General features: G+C 60.7%; 1 protein-coding gene across 1 annotated transcript; it reads right to left on the minus strand.

Moving 5' to 3' along the window:
* Positions 1-12,247: 12,247 nt before the first annotated feature.
* SKIDA1 (SKI/DACH domain containing 1) lies at positions 12,248-17,447 on the minus strand. The gene is made up of 2 exons (XM_072329015.1): positions 16,817-17,447; positions 12,248-16,667 (listed from the first exon to the last, which is right to left on the minus strand). The coding sequence occupies exon 2, from the start codon at positions 15,807-15,809 to the stop codon at positions 13,299-13,301; it is 2,511 nt and encodes an 836-aa protein (XP_072185116.1). The 5' UTR covers positions 15,810-16,667; positions 16,817-17,447; the 3' UTR covers positions 12,248-13,298.
* Between the last annotated feature and the right edge of the window lie 6,111 nt (positions 17,448-23,558).

Raw genomic sequence — 23,558 nt, forward strand, 5'->3', positions numbered from 1 at the left:
CGTATGGGGTGGAGGTCAGGGGCTCTTCTCCATGCTCTTCAAAATGTCAGGGTCCCTTTGAAAAAAGCCTGAGTGTGACAAGGCATCGTAACCCTGCCTGGACACGGAGATGAGGGGAAGGATGGGAGGAAGACACCGATCTGGGCAGCTGGGAGAGGGAGCCCAGAAATCACATTTTGGTATTGGCTGAAGACAAACTCTGTTTTGCCAGATGCACACAGTTCGCAGTTACTTTTTTGGATAAATACTGTTGGAAAGCAGTATTTATTTCTTAACTTCTTCTCAATACTCACTGACTCATTGTTGGCCTTCAAAGAGAAAATTATATGTGTAAAGAAGAAAAAAAAATCTAATAAATGGATTGTCTTTCTGGGAAAGGGAAAAAGAAAAAGAAAGAAACAAAGAAAGAGAAAAGAAAAGCCAGAATCATTATTTTCTTCCGTGAAATCCAAAGGAAACCCATTGCAGTCCCCACTTCACGATGCCTGGCAGTAGCTGCTGGGAGGGCTGTGCCCTCTAATCCAGCCTGACTGAGTGTCATCGAGCCCCAAAATCCTGTCCAGAGGTGTCAAAAGACCCTTCAGGGTTGGAGGGGTCTCAGGGACCTCCACGAGGAACCCGAGGGCCACCATCTCCATGTGGCAGCGACATTCAGCTGCGGTTGCCCGGCCAGCAGCACCCAGCTGGTGGAACACACACGGACGGCTCCGGGAAGAGAAAACTGCCCCTAAGGAATGGAGGCGCTCCTCCTTCCAGCTCCCACCAGAGGATGAGGACGAGGGGTTCTCTTTGGATTTCACTGCCGGGAAACTATTAATGTCTACAGCCTTGTTCATTTACTGTGACACTTGTTTTAGCCCCGAACAAAGAATGCGTTTGATAAAATGAGGGCAATATCTTTTTCGTTTATAGAGGCAATTAGCTGCACGCTCTCTGTTGTCAGAGCGACACGGCATCAATCACGGCACGGATCCGTTTCTTCAAAAGTTCAGTTCCCGCTGCTGGCCCCGCCGGTGTTTGTGTGTGTGTGTGTGTGTGTGTGTGTGTGTCACACGCGTTGTGTTTACTTTGGGCAGGAAAATGAGTTTCATTCCGGCAACGGGAACAAAATGCTTTAGACGAGGGCTCTTTTAACAAAAGACGGCGGAATATTCCGATGCTTGATACAAAGAGGAACCCGATAAGGGACCCGAGGTGCCGAGCCGCCGCAATTGCGGTAATTCGGGCTCGCTGTGCTGAGCTGTGCGGGACTCTGCCGCTCGCAGGGCACCGTTCGTCACTGCCTTCCTCCGCAGTTGGATTCCTCAGCACACGGCGCTCTGTTTTTAACTGCCCGTGTGTGAACCCGGGCTGAATCACCCTCTCCAGAACTACGTCCCTGGGGCCGTGTGTCAGGGCGCGTCTTTTAGTCTGCGTTATCCTTATTTTTGCCTGTTTTTCGGAGTTCGCAGCCCTACCGTGAAGTGAGAGAAATGGCAATACAGAAGTGCCCAATTTCGGGGCCGACCCGTGGATCCCAGGGCCGCGCTGTTCGTCTCCTCCTCGGCTGCTGCGCACAAACTTCAAGCGGAGGAAAAGAAAAGAAAAGAAATAGCAATAATTAAAAGAAGAAAAAGAAAAAGAAAAGGAAGGAAGGACAGAAAGGCAGCGACACGCGGAGGACGCCGTTCTTTTTCCCCACCGGGCACTGCCCTGTCCCACCGTTTCAAACACGCCGCACGCAGCTCAGGGACCGCCCCGCTCAGTCCCGCTCCGCTGTCAGCGCCGGTCCGCTGCTCGGGGCGGGGGGAGGGGGTGGGGAGGGGGGTTCAAGCACCGAGGGGGCTTTGAAACAGTTTCGGAGCGTTTCGGTGGGTGCGGAGCCGCCCGGGGGGGGGCCGCCTCGCCTCTCCTCCGCGGGAGCTCACAAATCACGGCTAAAACACGAGAGGGAACCCTCGCCGTGCTTAATGGCCTGTGCGCGGCAGCTGGAGCGCGGATTTATCTTCATTAGGTTCAGCAGGCAGCCCCCTCCAAAGGAAAGGAAACCAAATAAAGTCTCTCCACATCAGCAGTTTTGCCCCGAATTTTCAGAGCTGCTCAGCATTTTCCGGGCGCTGTTCCGCAGGTGCCGGAGGTGACACCCGAGTGTCCGCCGGTGCCCGGAGTTCCCCGACTCTGCGGCCGCTCCGAACAGCGGGGACATCGCCCGTTCTTTTCTTATTTTCTTATTTAACTTCACGCGTTCTGCTCCCGGGACGGCCGCGGGTGGCCTTGAGGCTCTCCAAGAGCTCGTTCCGCAGCCGCGGAGCCTCCGGCTGCTCTCGGGGTCACTCTGCGATAGGACGCGGTACTCCGGGGCCGAGCGGGGCGTCCCGGGCCGGGATGGGGCCGGAGAGCGGCGGCCCGAGGCGCGGAGCGGAGGGACCTCCGTTCCACCTTAAGAGAGCTTTCCCCTTTAAAGGGCGGGGCCGCCGCCGGGCCGTGCTGCTCCGCCTCCGCCCTGCAGGGGGCGCTGCCGGCCCGCGTTTGGCTCCGCGAGCGGCGGGCGGGGGCCGCGGCCTCGGAGATGGGGCCCCTCCGCCCTCCGCCCGCGGCCTCTCTCGGTCCCGCCGCGCCGCCTTTGTTCCCCCGGCGGACGGGCAGCCCCACGCCCTACCCCGGTCCCGCACCGCCGCTCCGGACGGGACCGCGGCTCGGCCCCGCGGGGCGGTTCAGCGGCACGGGGCGCGCGGGGCTCGGAGCCTCCGTCCTCCTTCCGTCCCTCCGGGCGGCACCTTCGGGCAGAGCGGGGGAGGCCGCTCCGCGCCCCGCGCCGGCACCGCTTTGTTCCGCTGTGCGCGGGCTGAGCCGCCTCGCCCATCACCCTGTGGGGCGTCATCGGGACGGTCTGTGCTGAAGAGCCCAAATAAATTAACGTAATCTTAATTGTGACGGGACGCGACCTCTGTTTTTCTCTCGCGAATGGCAAGAATAAAGCAGTCATTAGCTAAAGCCACGTTGATTCATTCGTATGTCTCCGTACGAAGGCGATATCCAACGCGCAGCGGCGTCGGGTTGACGCTCGAGTGCACCGCGCGGGGCTGCGGGTCCCGCCGGCTGCTGGCTGTGCAGCGCTCAGCTCTGGGCTGTGCCGCACACCGGCACCTCGCTTTGCCCCGTTTGATGGGGAGCAGCTTCGGACGGAGCCCGGGGGCAGCCCCGCCCAGCCCGGCTCGGACACTTTTCCTCTTGGTTTCTATTTTATTTCTTATTTTATTTTTCCTTCTCCCGACCTTTTCCCGAAGCTTTCACACACAGCAGCGCTCCGTGCAGGAGCGGCACCTGCCTCGGGACTCACCGCCCTGCAACACGGGCACCGCCGCAGCCCCGCAAATAGCCTTTCCTCGCACTCAGCCTTCCGTTCTCGGCGATACATTCAATTCGCAAAGGGAGTCTTCTGCTCTTAAGCGCTGCCTAAAATCTTAACGCTGTTTTTTCCTCTTTGTGCAATTAAAGAAGCATAAAGGAGTCATTTCTTTCCCCTCTGCTTTTTTTTATTGGTCGTTGTTGTTGCTGTTTTGGTTCGGGTTGTTTTTTGTTGTTTTTTTTTCCCTTAGATTTGGTATTTTCCCCCTATAATTTCGACTGAAATGGGATTTTTAAAAGATCCGCCGCTCTAATCCCGGCTGATGTTTTGGTGCATTCACGGTAATGAGTCCTATTCCCTCGGGTCACCGAGCCCCCGGACGTCAATCAAACGAAGTGATTCAGAAATGCCATTGTGGGCTCCCACGTCACTGCCTTCCTCCCGTTCGCTCTCACAATGTCGCGGTTCTCTGATCGCTCACTCGGAATACGGCATTATCTGCGCCAATCGCGCAGCGCCCGGACCTCTCTGTGTGCGCGGAGCGGCCACTGCGCCTTCACACCTCTGCCCCCGAACTTCGGCTCACCGGGAGAGCCGACGGGTGTCACAAAAGCGAACCGTGCCGTAAATCCGTCAAAAACTCTTCTGTCCGCGGAGATGTTGCGTTTCTATCTCCGCGCCGTGGCGGTGGAGCCGAGCTCCGGGCCGGGACACGCGTGGGGCCGGGGCTTAAAGAGAAATCCGCGCGGAGCGGAGCGGCCCCACTCGGTGCGCGCAGCCGCCGCGCATCTACGGAGCTCGGCCACCAAGTGCGCGGCCCGGAGGACACGCGGGGACACGCGGCCCGGCCCGGCCCGGCGCGGAATTAGCGCGATCCCAGCCGCGGCTCCGCGCCCCAACGCCGCCTCCATTTCAAGTCGGTGGCAGGGGCTGCTCAGCCTCCGGCCCCGACGTTTAAAGCGCCTTTTGTCTCTTCATTTCACTTAAGCGAGGTTTTGTTGCCGGTTGCCAAGTTCCATTAAGGCAGAATTTAATCGGAAAATGCTTTTCCCCGCTCTGAGCTGGGAGGGAACGGCGGACTGATGGGCCTAAGGCGGTGCGAGTCGATCCCCCGGCGCTATCAGCCCGCAATTCTGTCTTTGGGAAAAAGCACTTGTGTAGCACCGACGTTTGGTGCTTAGAGGAAAAATCACTCCTTTCTTTTCCCTTCGAACGTGCAGCGATCGAGCCCGAAGCTGGAATATGAAACTGAAAATGAAATATCTAAAGAGAAAGGCCTCAATTGCTGGATCCCTCGTGCACCTAATTTAAAGCACGCTTAAAGGAAATGCAATGGGCCGGGATCCATCCTGTTCCCGAGCAGAGCGGGCCCATGGGTGCTCCCCGCCCGCCTCAGCTCCTCTCCACACTTTGCTTCCCTCGCGGCCCTTCTCACGGAAGCCCGGGCTTAAATCCTCACAGCATCCCCTTTACCGGCCGGGAAAGGGCGAGAGAGGGAAGAGAGGAAATGGAATTGTTCCGGGGATCGCGGTGTGCGCCGCTGGGCTTTGGCCGCTCCTCGGGTTTTGTCGCGGAGCGGTTACGTGCAGACTTGTATTTCCCTTCACAAGAATGGACAATTTTTCTCGCTTATTTGCAGTTTCCCAAAGTTCTACACACAAATCAGTGAACCTTAAGGGACCCTTTCACTCTTTTATTGTGAATATTTGTCAGTGCTCGGAGGCCGTGATCGCAGTGACAGGTGAATCAGGGGCCCGACGGTGGCATCCCAACCCCACGGACTGGAGAACGCGGGAGCCCCCCGAGCCCAGCCTCGGGATGCGGCACCCAACAGTTCCCGTCCTCAGGGAGGGAAAGGCGCAGACCGGGGCGCGGCTCCCCGGGCACCCCCGAGGAGGAGGAAGGAGGTGCGTGAGGACTGTAGGGAGATCCAGCCCGGCAGCAGCGCACCTTTCCACCCCCCTCACTCCCAGGAGAGTTCCCGCGGAGAGAGGAAAGCCCTCGCCCCTCTCCTGCCCCCTCTTTAATTTTCATGCCGCCTTTTAATTAATAATTAAAGCTGAGAAAGGCCGGGCTCGAGGAGAGCTGCGGCTGTGCCGCTGGAGTTGGCCGACCCACAGACGCGCTGCGGGGGCCGCTCCGTGCCTTCCCCTCCAGCGCCGGTACCCGAGTCCCGCAGCCCCGGTACCGCGGACCCGCCCCCGCCCGTCCCGTTCCGTCCCGTGTTTCCCAAACGCCGCCGCCCCGAGGGGCGCCCAATGCGCGGAGCAGCGCGGAAAGCAGAGCGGAAAGAAGCGGCTCTGGGAGCGCGCATTGCTCCTCTGTGCCCCGGTGCCAGCGCGCAGCCCCGGCGCGAGGTTGGACTCGGCTCCGTCCGGACGTAGCTCAGCTCTTTTCCTACTAGGAAACGCCTCTGAGTCGGGGTTAACCTTCAGCGTTATGCAGGGAGCCGGGAGCTCAAAGATGCTTTCCCTGCTCTCAAACCCTAACAAAAAGGAGCTGCAGAGAATCGCGGGTTTTCGTTCCCAACAAAGAGTTCCCGGTCACTGCACCACGGGGCCAATTCTTATCCCCGTGTCCGCTCCGAGTATTGGAATCGATAGAATATATCACATCTCCGGGTCCCCTCCCTGCACGCGGCGGCTGTTGCTCGTCCCACTCCGTCCCCACCTCACGTCGGGTGCCACAGCGGCGGTCCCCGCTCATCACACGGCTTGTGGGGCTGCGGACACTTCTGGAATCACGTGGAACAAAATCCCAAACGGCAGTAAGTGAAGGTGTACGCACTGAACGCGTTCCCCGGGATCCCACAGGCACCGATGAACAAACTCAGCATATATCTGAGGGTGTGACTACAGTGTCGAATTGGGCTTTAGTTATAAGAGATTTAGATAACACACTCTCCGTTTGTTTTTATTGCTTAACTATCCTACGTGACCCATCCCGTAAGATCCTAATGTGCTGTGGGATATTTCTCTCTGCCCCCTGTCCCTTTGCCGTACCCCTACAGCTCTCCAGTCCTCACGCCTTTTGTTTTTCCTCTTTGGAAACGCGCATTAAAACCCGCTGTGACCGCGCGAGGTGGGGACGAGCATCTGCGGGTCGGACCGGCTGAGGTGCTTCTCCGTGACGTCTCCATCTCCTCCGAGCGGTGCTCGGCAATGGAAAACGGCAGCTCTGAAGTGTTGGGGGAAATGACAAATGGACGCTCCGGCAGCGTCCGCAAATGTCGACAGCTCGGATGCATCAGCTGTGTATGTAAATATGTGTATGTAGACACACATATCTATTTACTTAGGCGCAGTTTGCCGCTCTCCGGGCGGGATGGGACGCTGCAAGTTCCAGAGAGCGAATCCCCGGGAGGTGAAACAAGAGGGCAGTGAGGGGGCACCGCCGCTCCCCGCACACCGAGCACTTCGGGGTCCTGCGAGCACGGCTGCCCAGCCGAGATCGGCCCTTCCTTCCCGAGGCCGGGAGGGACGCAGCGATGCTCGGTGCTGCGGCGTGTGTGCGAAGTTCTTAGAGCTATTGATTTTTAACTTTCTTCGTGAAGACAAATTTACCATATGGCGATGTGTAAACACTTCGGCATCAAATTAAAACCAGCTCCGCGCGATTGTCACCGAGCTGGATTCTGACACAAACCATCAGATGTCGGTGCACTTCGTCTTTCCCAATGATCAGACGCAACCAGCGTGGCTAAACCAAACGAGAGCGCTGAACGTAGTCCGAAGGGCGCCGGCTGCGGCCGGGTCGGTGCTGGCTGCACGGACCCGCGGTCACCTCGCGCCGGGACCGCCGAGAGAACCCGGAGCTCTCCTGAGGGTACCGGAGACACAGAGAGGCGGAGGAGCACCGGGGGACACGGAGAGGCCTCGAGCGGCAGCGCCGCGTTAGGGCTGCCCGGAGGAGCCCCGTGTGCAGGAGGCAGAGAAGCTCCTGGACTCCTCGCTCCAGGAGTGCCCGCAGAAAGTCCCCTTCCACCCCCCGGCTCTTTCCGGCACGGAACACGCAGCGCCGGGAGCTCGGGACGGAGCTCGGTTACCCGCAGAGCCCTCACCTTATCGACCCCCGGGGCCGCGGGAGGGACTCGGGAAGTGCGGTGCGCGAGTAATGTGTCTTACAGAGGCTCCTTTATGGGGGAAGGATGCAGAGATCATCGGGGAATTAATGACACTTTACTACCGAATCGTGTAACACCGGGTAACCACCTATAAACTTCCCCTGGAATATAAAAGAAGCTCCGAGATAACAGAGCCCGGGTCGGACATTATTTTACGGAGTATTACGCGCTGCTCATTCCCACCCCCTCTCCCCTCCCCCTCCCCCGTACGGCCATCCTTTTCCCCGGGCAGATGTCACCGCAGGGAGCCACTCGGCCGTCCCTCCCCCGGCTATACCGCTCTGCGTGCCCTCTCCCAGACCGCGTACATAGATGGGAGCGACTGCTTCCCAAGAAGAGCGTTCCGTTCCCCCCCCCATGCCGAGAAGGCAGAGAAGGGGGAACGCCGGGATGAAATGTCACGCGGGGCGGCAGAAGGCGAGGGTTTGCTGGGATGCGATTCCCCGCTAAACTCTCTTCGGGGAAAACCGGTGCAGGTTGATGAGAATATCCTGTGTTGAGAGAAATGCACCGACCGGCCCGGAGCCGGGCTGCGGCTCTCGGGGCACAGCAGCGGCTCGGCCACGTCCTCACCTCGGCCCCGGGAGGCAGCGCGGGGCTCGGCCGACGGCCCGGCCGGGGGGAACCGCAGCTGCGGCCGTGCAGAAATCCGCCAAACGAGTGTTTAAGTCGGGGGGATTCCTCCTAACGGCGAAATCAGAAAGAGGGACATTTCAGGGGAGGGAGCGGCCCAATATAAGTTCCTCGAGCGGAATTTACGTGCCGCCGAGATTTACGGTTTATAGCGGACGGACAACGTGCGGAGCGCGTTCCTCGGCGGCGGTGGGGAGGGCCCCGCGGCCCGGGCTGCTCCGGCGGCAACGGAGAGAGGGGGGGCCCCGAGCTGGGGCGGTGACCGCGGCTCCTTTTCCCCGCAGCCCGGGCCGCTCAGCCCCGCGGAGACCGCGCAGAAGGCGCCGCGGTCGGGCCGCCCCGACCCCTCCGAGCCCGTCGGCCGGGCCGGGGCACGGCGGCCGCTAACAAAGGCGGAGCGGCCCCTCCACGTGTGCGCGGCCCCACCGGCCCTCCGCGCCGCGTTGCCGGCTCCGGGCCCGCTCCCCGCTCCCGGCCGCATTAGCGGAGCGGCCATTTACTGCCCCCGGATTGCGGCAGCGCCCAGGTTAGCTCATAAAGCCATTCACACTCAACAATGGGGATTTTCTCAACAATTAACAAGAAACAACATAATAAAGCCATTTACAAAGCCCGCGCTATTTACGATAAATTAGCCGCTCTTTAAGAGAGCGGTGCGTAATTTCACACACTTTACAGCCGAGCCGCAGCACGCAGCGGACGGTCCTGTTGCGCTCCGCGCGGAGCCTCTCCCTGTCCCCCCTTCCCGGGCCGACCCCGCAGCCGTTCCCGGGACCCGCGGGCCTCTCCCCGCCGCGCACAAACCGGGGGGCGGCGGCGCCGTGCGTACGGCCGCGGGGCCGTTGTGGGGCGCGGGCCGGGAGGCGCTGTGCGGCGCGGCGGCCCCCGGGGCCCGCGAGGAGCGGCTCGTGGCGCGGCGCGGGGCGCGGGGCCGGCGGCGTGGCGCCGGGCAAGATGGCGGCCCGAGGCGCGCCGTGCCCCGCGATGGGGCCGCCCCGAGAGCGGCTCAGCGCCGCCCGCGGCCTGCGGGAGCCCGGCACCGAGCGGCGCGGCCCCGGGGCCGCTTCTTCCCTGCCCCGAGCCGCGCTTCCTCCCTCGTTTCGCGTTCCCGTGGCCGGCGAGCGGAGGCGGCGCCGCGAGGAGCGGCTCCCGCCGAAGTGCGGCTGTTTACACGCGCGGCTGTTGCGGCGTGTTTGCGCTGCTAAGGACCGAGCGGCGGACGAGGGCCGCTGCCGGAGAGGCGCTCCTCGGCATCGGGAGGGCCGGGCGCCGTGCGGGGCCGCCGGCTCTGCCGGCCGCTATTGTGAGCGCCTCGTGCGAAACATCGCGGGCCTTCGGCGCGGGGCTGGCGGGGCCGGCCGGCAGCGAAAGGAGCGCGGGGAGAGGCCGGGCCGCGGCTCGGCATTGTGCGGGGAGCGCCCGGCAGCGGGGGAGGTCCGGCCTGCCGTCCCGCATCCCCGAGCCGCAGCCCGCCCGCTCGGAGCGCGGCCGAACGCGGCTGGATGGGGAATGGCGGAGGCTGCGAGCTCTGGCTCGGTGGGCCCCGGCCGCTATTTCCGCTCCGTGGTCGCCCTTCTTTTGTACTTGGGAGCCGGACCCGGGGATGAGTCTCTCCGTGTTCTTTCCCGTCGCCATCGCTCCCAGGAAAACCACGGCTGTCTGCAGCCGCTTCCCCGCACGGAGCGTTTCCCCGCAGACCTCCCCGAGTAGGAAACGTTCACTTTTTCTGCACCTCTCCCTTGAACACTCACACGTGCGAACAGCAACAGACAAAACGTGGTAGCGTTGTTCTCGTTTGCGCAGTTGCTTCGATTTTATTGGCAACTCAACCTGCCGAAGGGAAAAGGATCCGTGTTAAAAAAAAAACAACACCGGGGGAAGAACAGCAAAGTTCACACGGCAGCGCGGCCGCTCGCATCACCGCGCGTGCAGCAGCAGAGGGAATACCCGCTGCAGGCAGTGCGTGCTGTAACGCGAGGTGGTACGGCAGCATCCCCGCCGCCGGGGCACGGCACGTGTTCCCTTCTCGGTGCTCGGGAGCTCTCAGCGCGGTCCCAAACTCCCTTTTGTCCTCGGCCCGGCCGCAGGCATCTCCCCCACCGGCAGGGCAGGGAGCTCGGCCTGCGGTGTACCTGGGAGGAGCACACGCGCTGCGCCACGTCGCTTTTCCTTTATGGAATTCTGTGGGGTTTCGTGCACCCGGAGCGGGAAAATGGTGGAATTTCATCACTGATACGTTTTAATTTTCCTCTGCCGTGAACATCACGACCAAACCGTGGCCTGGCCCATCAGGCCACCTTCGTTTTTCCTTGCGTTACAATTTACCGTAAGGGAGAAATGTGTTCTTGGTTCACAGCGCAATGTATTTGTTCGACTTTGTGTTAGTGAGGCTGGGATGGGAGCGAGCTCTGTCTCAGCACCACTTATGGTGCCATCTCCAACAGCCGTCCGACCCTCCGAACTGGGAGGATCGCCGTGTTTTGCACGGCAGTGCGTGATGTACCTGGTGACACTCCCGGCACGGTGACACCACGGGGCCCGTGAGCAGCAGCGAGTGCACACGTGTGGCGATGGGGATATGTGACTCCGTGCCTCCCGCTGCACCCTGGCCAGGCGCCATACGTCCCCGGCCCTGCAGGGCCTGTTTGGGATCAGTGTGTGTCTCTCTCCCCTCCCCCTTCTCTCCTCATCCCTCCCCCCCCCCCCCCGGATTATTTCAGGAACCCGAAAAGGCACCTCTGCAATTTACAATTCCCAACCACATCAGCACAGCGTAATTGGAAGTAAACAGGGTCAGGGGACGGAGTTCCTCTGAAAGCGATACGTTGTTTAATTGACACGGCAAAATTTTAGGCTTCCAGTTTGCATATTACATCTCCGCAGCTTTTCAATTTGATTTCCACCCCCACCCCCACACCTTTTCTTTTTTTTTGCGGTGCAGGGAAGACCTCTGTCAGGCAGAGCACAGCCGGGGCTTCCCGGGCCGGTGCGCTCTGACCATATTCACAACTCTCTGGAAATAGGGCCACAGTCTGCTCGGCCCCAAACGCACGGGAGTTAAACACTCGACCCCCAGCCACCCTGAGAGCCGATTTTTCACGACCATCGTAATTTCAGCAGCGCGGTTAAATATGCAGAGTACCTTTTGCAATTGGCAGCTCTAAGTGATGTGAGAGTGCGGGGGAAGGGTAACCCCTCGGAAGGGCGATTGTTTACTCTCTTTAACTATATTTGGTGCAGGTATTTCTAGAGCTGGGCTTTACAATGGGGGAAAAGGAGGGCGCGGGGATAGCGCGGAGCTGCGGGCGGCGGCGTGCGCGGAGCCACGAGGGCTGCGGGGGGCACCACAAAGGCAGGGATGAAACAGCCGAGAGCGGCAGCGGATCGCCAGCAGAATGTTGACTTTGAGTCACACGGTAAACATCACGTTGTGGCTTTGTTTTCCTTTTTTTTTTTTTTTCCCCTTTTCTTTTTTTTCCCTTTTCTTTGATTTACGATAAATTATCCTCCCGAGATTGATCGATGAGTGGAATCCTTAACATTTAATTTAGGAATGATCTAGTATAAATAAAGCGCCAGTCCAAAGAAAGAAACCAGCAGTCCTTCAGATGAAACCCCGCTGATGCAGCACTCGGCCTTCCCGGGGCCGCAAACTTTTGGGCCTCGCTCGGAGCTGAGCCCGTCCCCCCACACCGGGGCCCATCCGCAGCCCTCGGCCCCGGGCCCGGCTGCTGCGTGTCGGCCTTCCTTTCTTTTTTCTTTTTTCTCTTTTCTTTTTTATTTATTTTTTCTTTCTTTTTATTTTATTTATTTATTTATTTATTCCCTTTCTTTTGGAGGGGCTTTGGGGGCAGGGAGAGAAACAGTGAACCTCTTGAAGCGTATTTCCTCGGAATCCAACCGGGGGAGCTCCCAAACGGAGGGGAAAGCGTGGATAAACTGCAATAATTCAAAGTGTAGGGAATCAGGAATTTTTAAACAGTGTTTTTAATTGAAAATAAAGCTAAAGCATGCTTTTCAACAGTGCAAATTTTCCATCATTTTGATTTACCGCTTCCATCATCACAATATATTATACCGGCATGTCTCTCCGAGGCGAGGCCCTCGCCCCCGCCCGCTCCACTATTTCGATATTAAGTGCAAATAGAGATAATCGCCTCTGATTGTCACGTGCGGTAGAAACGTTTCTGCTACATAGAGAGGACGGCCTGGAAACAAAAACCGACAGCGCCGGGGTTCGGGGCTGAGGACACCGAGGCTGCAGAGCCCGAGTTCAGGGCCGGAGAGCCACGAGCAGCGAGGGGTTCGCGTTTGCTGCGCTGTTCCCACTCCTGGCCCCTCGCTCCGCTCTCTCTGAGCCGCATTTACTGCTTCGCTATTTCCTGCGGCCCGCGCGGGGTTGCCCATAAATCGCCGCGGGCCGGGCAGGGCTCTGAGCGCCGGGCGAGTTTGCAGGGGCACGTTCGGAGCGCAGCTTCGGCACGACGTGAGCGGGTAACAGTAACCTTATTTAAGACCTCTGGGTGAAACAAAAAGGCTTCCAATCGCAACGAGGGGCTGTGCGAGAGAAAGGACGCCCTTTCCCCGCGCTGCAATCCCCCGTTTCGAGCTGCTCTCTGCCCCCGCCTTCCCCAGGGGCTGAGCGCAGCTCTGTGGGCCCAGGGCACCGCACCGCCCCGCTCCGAGCGCCGAGGTGCGGCCAGCCCTCCTGTGCGGCCGTGGCACTTCACAAACTTGAACTGAATTAACAGTTAGACTGCCATGTTCGAAATCTAGTGCATAAATTTAATGGCTCATTCTAGTATTTATTATTCAACCTTTTGACATTTATTTGCAGCAGTTGAATTGAGGTACTGGTGCATTATTAGCATTCAAACAGTAAAGTGTTCCAGCTCTACCGGCGTAACTGAGTTGAGTTGAGTCTTTGCCTGAAGTACTCTGTGGAATGTAACAAAAAAATACCCAAATGTAACAGGAAAAACAAAAACAAAAAAAAACAAAAGAAAAACAAAAAAGACCCGACCAAACCAAAACCAAAACCACTGTCGGAACAAGGAAAGAAAACGGTAATCCGGGTTCTGTCTTCACAAACGACACGACGGATCCCAGCAGCCAGCGCTGCGCGGCGTTAAGGGCCGCACGAACCTTCCTGCCGAGCTCACGCAGCGCACAGACCGAGAGGTGGTTCCAGCAAAGATTTTCCAAAGTATTTTATTAATTAAATTTCCTGAATTTGTGGCTAGGTGGGAGAGGTATTGCAGAGCCGCCCAGCTGCCATTTCCACACGGGATGGGCCCTGTGAGGTGCTTGCGAGTCCTTAGTGGTGCTTAAGGAGTAAGCTGGCAACAAATCCCCGTCATGGCCAATAATTAGCGACGGTGGACAGGGAAAATTTGCCATGAAATTAAACGGCCTTTTCACCGCTGATGCTACATTGCCGGCTACCCTTCTGCGCCTATTGTTGGCCGTGAGATCGTCCAGTGTTCCTTCGGGCTCGGCTTTACCTGCGGGCCGCGGGCTCCGCGCCGATTTCAGATTTGGTTTGAGTGGAGGAGGCTGCAGCGCGGGCCGCTTGCCCAGAACCAGCGTCCTGTAGTTCTTTCTCACCCTCGCTCCAAATTTATACTCCCCATCCTCAGGTTTTGGAGTACCTAAAGTGCATGAGAGGCCCTGACTCTGAGTCAGCGGGGGGAAGGAAGTGGTTTCTTTCTCAGTGCATGCAGAATCCTCCTTGGCCGTTCCTAAAGCGTCCTGCTCGCTGCCCTCCGTCACGCCGCGACGCTCCTCCTCGGGATCATTGCACTCACACCGCAGCTCGTGGGGCGGAGGGTCGGGCCCGTCCTTGCCGCTCGCCTCCTCCTCGGTTTTGATGCGGACGCGGTGCGGGAAGGGCAGCGCCTCGGCCTCCGGCTCAGCGCTCCGCGGCTCCGCAGCCCCCGGAGAGGCGGCGTCCTCCGCGGGGTCGGTCCGTAACGAGGGCAAATCCGTGGCAAATTCAATACAATGAGGGATTTGGGAATCTTTTTCGGAATTCGCAGCCGCTGATGAAGAATCATTATTTAAGATCCTAGCAGCTATTGTATTGTTATCTGCACAGTGTGTAGTAGTTGCTGGAAGGCATTTCCTTGCCTCTCTGAGTATTCTTTGTTGTGGAAATGCATTGTTTGTCTTTGGGCTAGGTGAAGAGGCCCCCTTTGCAACGCAGTTAATTGTTAGGTCAGTACTCTTGGCGTTATTGGGAAATTCAGAGTGTGGGAATGTGATCTCGGCCGCCCTCCGCTCCCTTATCTCCGCGAAGCAGCTCCCAGGGCCGCCGGGGCAGCGCAGCGCCGGGCCCCAGCCGGGCCGGCCCCACTCCTCGGGCAGCTCCGGCTTCACGCAGCCCGCGGCGCGGCGGAGGGCGGGAGGCCCGCCGGGATCCGTCGGGGCCGGAGCCGGGGGCCGGGGGGCGGCGGCGGCGGCCAGATGGTACAAGAAGTTGGCGTGCACCACGGCGGGCGGGCTGCAGAAGCTGGTGCGCCTGAAGCGGATGCTCTGCACCGAGACCTGGCTGGAGACCGAGCTGGAGTCGGAGTCCGAGGTGCTGTCCTCCTCCTCCTCCTCCTCTTCCTCCTCCTCCTCCTCCTCCTCCTCTTCCTCCTCCTCCTCCGAGCTGCCCTCGCTGGAGTCCGAGCCGCCGCTGCCCTCCTCGTCCTCCTCCTCCTCGTCCTCCTCCTCCGAGCTGCCCTCGCTGGAGCTGGACGGGCTGGAGCCGCAGTCCGAGTCGTGCGCGGCGCGGCCGGAGCAGCAGCTGGACTCCGAGTCGCTGCTGCCGCTCTCGGCGAAGGCGGACGAAGGCGGCGGCCCGAAGCCGCGCGGCAGCGGCAGAGGCAGCCGCGGGGTGCCGCGGGGCCGACAGGGCCGCGCCAGGGCCAGGGGCCGCCGGGGGGGGCCCAGCGCGGCGGCGACGGCGGCGACGGCGGCGGCGGCGGCGGCGGCGGCGGCGGCGGCCCCGTGTCGGCGGCGGCGGCAGCGGGCGGGCAGGGGCAGGGGCGGGGGCCCGGCGGCCGGGAGCCGAGGCCGCGCCGTGGCGGCGGCGGGCGGGGGGCGGGCGGCGGGAGGGCGGCGGGCGCGGAGGGGAGCGCAGCCGCCCGCGGCCGTTTCATAGCCGCCGGGGGGTTTGCGGGGCGCCCGGGCCAGCTCCGGGTAGCCGTGGCCAGTGTATTTACTAAAAAGGTGAGGTAGATGGGAGGCCGGCAGCAGGGCCGCGGCCCCCGGCCGCAGAGCTTTCCGCCTGATTGGCAGCAGCGGCCGGGGAGAGTCATTCAAACCCAGCCAAAGTTTGTTCTCCTTCCAGAAGCCGCGGAAGGGGTCGGCGGGCGCCCGCTCCGGCCGCAGCTCGGCGCCCGCCAGGGCCCGGCCGAGCTTCCGCCGCTTTGTCCTGAGGACCCGCTCGGTCTTGCAGGAGGTGTAGAGCGCTTCCACGTCCTCTCTGGAGATGAGCGTGCATTTGGCGGCGTGGAACGCGATGGAGTTGATGGCTTTGAGTTTCCTCAACTCCTCCAGGTCGCAGTGGTGCTTTTTGACTTTCAAATGATCCATTCGCTTGTGCACGGTGGTCCGCGGGATGTTTTTGAGCAGGTCGGTGAAAACCTGGGAGAGTGCAAACATTTGCTTTCCTTTAATGATGAGGTAGCCGAGCCGCACGCCATCCACCTCTTCAAACCCCGACTTCAGGTCTCCCATTTCGCGAATTAAATCATTCCCGGCATTTGCGGAGAGAGAGAGAGAAGGGGGGAAAAAAAGAAAAAAAAAAAAAAAGAAAAAAAAAGGAAAAAAAAAAAAGAGAAAAAAAAAAGAAAAAAAAAAAAAAAAGAAAAAGCCACACACACACAATCCTCGGCCAGATGCTGTATTTGTCTCAAGGCATCCTGCTAACACAGCGCAACAAAGGCTGCTGCTATTCCTGGTGGGTGAAGTGCCAAACTTTAGATAAAATATCAAAAATAAAAATAAGTTAAAAAAAGAAAAAAGCAACAAAAGCAACCAAAAAGCACCACCGTGAGGCTACAATCGATATGTAATCTTCCAAATCTGCTTTGCCAAAGTGTTTCTCTAAGTTGCTGCCGCAGATCAGTACCTGTTCCCTTTCATTCCCTGCTTTTCCATTGGAAACTATGATAATGGAATGTGAAGGGAGGAAGAGAAAAGCAATGCAGCTGCTATTCCCGCCGCTGCTTTAGCTACAAATAAAATGACAGAGTGAAGTGAGCTCGTCCGGAGACACCTTCATCAATTAATTCCCCTAAAGCCAACGCTGATTGGACACTCCTGACAGGTGATGCAATAAAAATTGATATTCCACCCCTTCCCCCCAAAAATCTCCCGCTAATTAGCATACCCTCATACCGCCGCCTCCCCTCCCAAAGTAAATAATACAGTTCGCAGATAAATCTTTCTATTAAACAATCCGGGCTCCAGCACGCTCCGACTTCTCCGGCTTGCTCCTCGCTGGCTCCGCACGAAGGATTTCGGTGCTTTTTCGTAGCGTTTCGTGTATTTTTTTAGGCTATTTCGGACCAACGTTGCTCTTTTGTGCACGCCCTGAGTGTGAGGGACGGAAGTGTGAGCACGGCGGTGGGAGATCCTCCGCGAACGCGGCCGTTCGGCAGCGGCGTTCGCCGCTCATTGTGCGGCTCCGCGCCCCGGGCCCGGCGCTCCCAACTTCAAGGCTCGGAGCGAGGAATACTTACATGTGCGGGCCGCTCCGATTTTCCTCTCCTGTGCAGTTCGCTCTGTGCAGCCGGGGCTATTTTGCTGCCCGCGCCCCTCGCTGCCCGAGCGCTCGGAGCCGCGGTTCGAATATTGCGGGAGGGGGAGGAGGACGCGGGCTGCCGTCAGCCCCGTAACAAAGCATAGAGAAGGCAGAAAGGCGCACACTTCCCCCGGTTAACCGTGCCGGATGGCGAGCTGCGTTGTGCTACGGTCCCGGAGCCCTCGTCGGGATTGCTGTGCGCCGATTGCTTCCAGCGGAGGAAGGAGAAGGCGGAATACCCCAGGTGCTTCCAGGGCTCTACGTAACAACACCGAGCGCTGCGCGCACCGTGAGCGGGGCTGCGAGGGGCTACGGAGCGGCTGCCCCGAGCTGGGCATGACCGGGCCGGGGCGGCACCTCCGCGGCCGTGCGGTGTTCCATGGGAGCAGCCCCTTAACATCAACGTGAAGGTTTAACCTCTTCTTGGGAATGCGGAATTACTGTAGTGCGAGGAGCGATGGTTCCGGACTCGCTGCCCCGCCACACGCCGCTCCGTGTCACGTCCAAGTGATGCTCGCGGTGTGAGCTCAGCTGCGGGCACGGCCGTGTGGCCCGGAGTCACACGTATCCGCGAGGGGAATGACACATCCCGGAGTGCTGGGGCTTGGCAAGGGAAAGGGAAAAAAAAAATAGAGAAAGGGAAAAAAAAAAGCAAAAAAAAAAAAAAAAAAAAAAAAAAAAAAGCTTCAATCCCGACTGTCAATATCCACTCCATGGGCTGGCGATACGGTGAGGGGAGGTCGCGTTACTTCGTCAGGTACAGCCAAAATAAAGGGCATCATCCCCCCGAAAAAGGCTCGGCGAGGGGGAAGCACGCGATCCCCCCGTGCCGCAGGAATTCGAGAGCGAGTCGGGAATTTCGAGCAGCGCATCCGGAAATTGAGGAAGTCTATGGCAGAGAGCCTCCGAGTCACGGGCTGAGGTTTGAAGTCAGCCTCGAACTACTGTTGCTCTCAGCGCAGATGTAATCGCCGCCGTTCAACTTAATCCATGTGTGCCCGGCCCGCGATGTCTACTTCTTCCCTTTGAAATCTAAGGGCAGCTTTCCCATCCAGGAAACCAGAGCTAGAGCCGATTAGATCGCGGCCCCCGAACGGGAGAGGCTCCGGGGCGCATCCCGCGCCGCGCGGCCCCACCGCGGCCGAACAATGCCTCCGCCGCTCCCCCCGCCCGCGGCTCTGCCCCCGGCTCCGCGCTGTGGCCCGGCCGGGAGGGACCCGGGGGCGGCGGCGGAGTCGCGGGGGAACGCGCTGACCGCGTGGGACGGAAACCCTCGTGGTGTTTGTAGAGGGAGAGACAATACGGGCGTTTAAAAATTCCTCCTGATGTACTTATATGCTGCCAACACCCCCACCCCCTCCCGCTGCTCTCCTCCCCCTGCTTTAAGGTTAAGGCGATGGAGTCAACAGTGAGGGAGCAGTGAACTCCGAGAGAGCTTTTCAGAAGACATTACAAATATATATATATATAATAATAATAATAATAAAAACACACACACACACACACACACACCACCAACAACAAAACGCGATGAGCCCCGAGGTCCTTTATTTGCCCGGAGCTGGGCGGTTCGGTCCCCGCTGAAATCCCCGCGGGGACACACAGAGGCACACACACCCTGCGGTGACAGCCCGGCTGTTATTTCCAAAATGCGTGATTTCTGTTGGTGTAATTCCGCCCCTACCAAACGCCGGGAAGCAGCGGCTGCTGTCCGCACACCCTTCGCGTTCTGAAAGGTACGGCCACGGCCGCTGGCTGGGGTCGGAGCCCCGTGTGGAAGGGGAGGAAGGCGGCAGAACTCCTAGGAAACGTCCACCCGTACCCACACCAGCACCCAGCCCCGCACTCCTTCACCCCGCACGCCTCTGCCCGCTCTCCGCAGTCCTCCTCTCCCTGCGGCGGTGCGGACCCGGCCCGACCCGGCCCGGCGCTCCCCCGGCGCGGTGAGCATCCGGGCTCGGCCCCGGCCCCGCCGGGAGACCCCGAGAAAGGGCCCCGGGCCCCGCGCGCACGCACACGAAGGGCCGGGGGCTTCCGGATGGGTTTGCAGGCACAAGGGGGATTGCGATCGATAGCGACCGCCGTTTGCGGCTGGGATCGGTAACGTGAACGCCAGCCAAAAGAATTAAAATGAACAATTAAGGGTGTCTGGTGTCAATTACGTGAAAAGTTGTGGGATCTCTGGCTCGCCCGGAGCCCGCGTGTACGTCCGTGTGTCCGTGTGTCCACATCCGTGTGTGTGCAGACCCGGCTGTGTGTGCGGGGCTCCCAGACGCCGGGGAGTTCCTTTGTTAATTTTACGGACGGTGTCACCCTGCCCGCGATCACAGATGCCCACGACGAAAGGCCGCTGTCTGCACCACGTTTCCTGGGAGGAGGACGCGGAGGTGCCTTCTCGGGCCGAGCACACACACACACACACACACACAAACACACACACACACACACACAAGGCTCCGGGGTGGTGTGTCCGGGCACACACACACACACACACACACACCATCAATCAGCCGCGCTCCTTTTCACGCTGAGCAGCGTGCAATGCGCGATCTGCACTCTGCACTGAGCGGTGTTCCAGCCCCGGAGCCGTCCGCCCGGAGTAGAAACCTCATTAGAAAATAAAGAGAAAAAGAATATCGCTGCTATCCCGCTGCAGACCTATTCCCATTTTCTATAAATCGCATGCTTTCATTTTTGTAAACTCGTGTTCAAATCCACACGCTCGCAGGGAAGCGCTTCACCGCGGCGTTGCGGGTACAAACTACGCGTCGCGCTGGAAATTCGCCTTTATGCGATGGTTTGATTTATTTTCACAGAACGCTGATGTTTAAATACCGTCGCAATTCCTGCTGACCTCTTCCCCCCGCAGCGGCTCGGCACACACACACCGCGGAGCGCTCAGTGGGAAATGCAGCAGCGATGCCCACCGGCAGCTGTGCCGATGGGAGAGCGCTTCGGGAACCTTCAGGGCAGCCCTTCAGGCCGTCTGCATTTCCACCCAGGAACTGCGGCCCTATTCGAGAATTATCATAATTAATGATCGTTTCTTAAGTGCTGGGCCGCGTCTTCAGGTATTGACGAGCCGTAAATAAACCATTTGCTTTCACGACTTGGGCAGAAATAAATGCTCCGAAGGAGAACTCCTCTGATCCCCGCTCCCAGAGCCCGCCGTGAGCACCGCGCTCGGGGAGGAGCAGCGAGCAGCCAGGGGCTATCACAAAGGGCCGGGAACGTAAATATAATGGGGTCAAAGAACAGTATAATGGGATCCTTCTGCTATTTTAAAGTCAGCCAAATGTGACTGTAGGACTTAAAAATCGCCGTAAATTCCGCTGTGACAACAAACGCGAATGTTCAACTCAATCTCCTAAATACGTAGGACAAAGAAATGCCGAATATCGGCCTGAACAAAAATCATCGCACCGTCGTGTCCAGGAGTTGCAGGGCTCCTTTTCTTTTCTTATTATTACTATCATTAATATTTTTCCTTCCTCCTTTTCCCCCTTTGCAAACAAAGCAGCGCCGTGCAGTTCCGCGGAGCGCTGTGTAAGTTGTGATGCTCGGAGGGGGCCGGGGCATCCCCCGCACGTGAGAATTCGGTGCGATTCACAATCACGGCGGGTTGAGGCTCTGCCTGAGCTCGGCGCTCCCGCAGCTTTAGGACACTTTCCGCAGGAGTTTCTGGCCGCATACTCCATGCCATGTTGTTTACTGACCCATAATCAAAACGCGGTGACCTCCTACCCTTTTTTTGCCCCTTGACCCACGCTGAATTCAATGCAGCCTTTATAAATTTGCAAATCCTTGGACGTAAAGGGGATTTGGAGCGGCTTTGTTCGGAAAGGCTCCCAAAAGTTTGCATTTTTAATTAGGCAAAGGTACAGCACCGAGCTCTGGGAAACGGGGGCCCGTCCCGCACGGAGGTGATCGCTCTGAATTTCTGTACCGGGGATCTGCGTCCCCAACCCGCGCCGCAGCCTGGAGAGGGGGGAATCCGAGGTTCTGGGCAGCCCCGAATCAGCGATGCCGCCCCACTCAGCCCGGGTCTTGGGGACGGACGGGCTGCGATCTCCCACCGCCGCGCAGCGTGACGAGTCGGGCCAGGAGCGTCCCTTATCGCTGCCATCACTCACCCCAAAAGACACCGTCATTACGACGGTGATAAAACAACGCCCGCTGATGTGTGCTGGATAAATACAGAATGTTTACAGCCCTAAAGTGCTTCGATTCCAATCAAGCGCTATCAAAGAAAAGCCCCTCTCTTCCTGCCTCCTTCCCCCCCACCCCCCGTCATTCCTTATTTATTTACCCCGCGGTCGCAGCGCGGCCCTAGGAAATAGAACGGCCGCACCGGGGGGGGGGAGGGGGGGTGGCACCTCTGCATTCATTTTCCAGCTGCCCAGGGGATGCCGCTGAGGGATGGGAACGGGAGCACAGAACGCCCCGCTCCCCGAGAGCCCACGATCATCTCAGATATTCACGGTATCAGCAGATCCCGTCGTAATCAGATTAAAGCGAGGTTTGGGGCTGGAAGGGGGGCGGCGCCCTGGGGCCACCACCGGGATGTGTGGGGAGCTCAGAGCGGGGTCTGCCCGGCCTTGGGGGGGGGGAAAAAACCCACCGCCGACAAAAAACCAACAACCAACAAACCGGAACGAGCCCAAGCACAGCGCGGCAAAGCGGCCGTTGTGCGAGGAAGAGGCACCGCAACACGGCCGGGTTCCGCATCCAGCCGCCGGGTTCCGCCCGGGGGCTGTTTCCCTTTAAACTTCCCGAGCGATGTTTCTACGGGATGCGCGTATTTGTTTGTGTTGGAGCTCCGGGCAGGGCCGGCCCCGGCCTCGTTCTGCGCCCGGCTCGTCCCGTTTCACCGTTTCGAGGCGCTCCGCGGCGCCCACACGTGCAGACGCGGCTCGGAGCCGCCGCTCTGCGTCGGGCAGTTGGCGGCCCCGCGCCGGGGTGGCTCCGCCTGACGCCGCACAGCGCGGGGAGCGGCCGGGAGCGGCCCGCGGACCTCGCCGACCCCGCGGGCACCTCACGGCGGACGGGCGCGCGGAAGGTAAAGGCGCCGCCGCGCCGAGCCCCGGGGAACAAAGGCGGCCCCGGTCCCGTCCCGCGCCTCGCCGCCCCGAAGCGCCGCCGAGGAACCGGGCGCGGAGTTGGGGCGGCGCGGCCCGGTCCCTCCCGCCCGCGGAGGCGCCGCCCGCCATTGGGGCCGGCGGCCGCTGACCTTTGACCCCTCCCCTCCTCCCACCGCTTCCTCCGCCGCCGGCCGCTCGCCTACCCACAATGCCCTGCGCCGGCCGCGCTCGTGCCGCGCTCGAGCCTCCCGGCACGCCCCCCTCCCCCGCCGCTCCCCTCCCCCCCCCCCGGCCCCGTCCGGGAAGGGCGCAGCTCCGGGGCGGGGCGGTCCCGTGGCGGCGGCGCTCACGGCGCTGGGGGCGGGGAGCGACCGCGCCGCGTTCGAACGGCGGCGGCGTGCGAGGAAAGGCTGGGGGCCAACGGCAGCTCCTCGCTCCGAGCCGCAGGAAGAGGAGAGGGAAGGAGAGGGGAGGGGGCCGGGAGCGGCACAAAGGCCGAGAGCGGGGAGCGGGCTGCGCCGGGCTGCGGCTGCACCGCTCCTTGACGGCGCTCCTCGGTGGCCCGAAGGAAGCCACGCGTGACGCTGATCGAGTCACGGCGATGTAAACAGTTGGAAGTTAAATCCTAATGCTGTGCAGTTATTTAAATGGAGCCGCGGCTCCGCTCGCTCCGTCCCGTCCGTCGCCGCGTCCCGCTGTGCGGAGACACGCCGCTCCCGAGCGAGACGTGCGAGCGGTGCGAACCCGGCCGGGACGAGCGGGGAGCGGAGCGCTGCGATCCGCCGCCCCGGTACGAGGCGGGGAGCGCGGCCTCGAGGGAACGTCCGTGTGGGAGGAGGATGGGGCCCGCGGCACCGAGCGGGGCTCCCCGAGGGGACTGAGAGCTGCGGGGGGGGGGACACGGCAGAGCGGGCCTCCTTCGTCCTCCATCCGCCCGCCCGTCCCTCCCGGCTCTCCTGGGCCGCTCTCCCGGCGCGGGGACCCGGGGTCACAGGAGAACAATGCTGCGCGGCCCTCCGTGCGCAGCACCGTCCCCTGAAGGGAAGCGGCGCGCACTGCAGCCCAGGTGGGGCCGCGCGGTGCTGCCTCCCCTCCCGCCGGCTGCGCTCGCGGCACGCGGGGCGGGAGGAGGTCAGGGCGGCGAGCGGGGCCGCGCGGCTCCCATAGGCCGCCTCACCGACCCCGGGATAGGCTCGGAGTGCGGCTGGCCGCGAGCCAGCCCGGCCGTCCCGCTCGCCCCGCGGCACGCTTTGCGCTGAGGGCGATAGAGTGTGAGGGTGAGTAGCCCGCAGGATAAAACCGCGGTGCCCCGGGCGGCAACGGCGAGAGCCGACGGAGCTCCGAGGGGAGCCGGGCGTCCCGGGGCCGCGGGAAGGCGCCGGAGGAGGACGGAGGACCCGGGCAGGAAGCGCTCTGGGCCCGGGCGAGCGGGGACGGGCCCCGAGGAAGCGGCCGGGGCCCCTCTGCGGGCGCTCCCATTGTTCGTGCAGCCGGCGGGGCCCTCCGGCCCGAGGAGACCGGAGCGACTCCCGCCGCGCGGCCGCGGAGCTCGGGCCGGCAGCCCGCAGCCGGCAGAGCGGCGGCTCCGGTGCGGGAGCG

The sequence above is a fragment of the Excalfactoria chinensis genome, chromosome 2 (genome assembly GCF_039878825.1).
Source record: "Excalfactoria chinensis isolate bCotChi1 chromosome 2, bCotChi1.hap2, whole genome shotgun sequence".
NCBI classification, from domain to species: Eukaryota; Metazoa; Chordata; class Aves; order Galliformes; family Phasianidae; genus Excalfactoria; species Excalfactoria chinensis.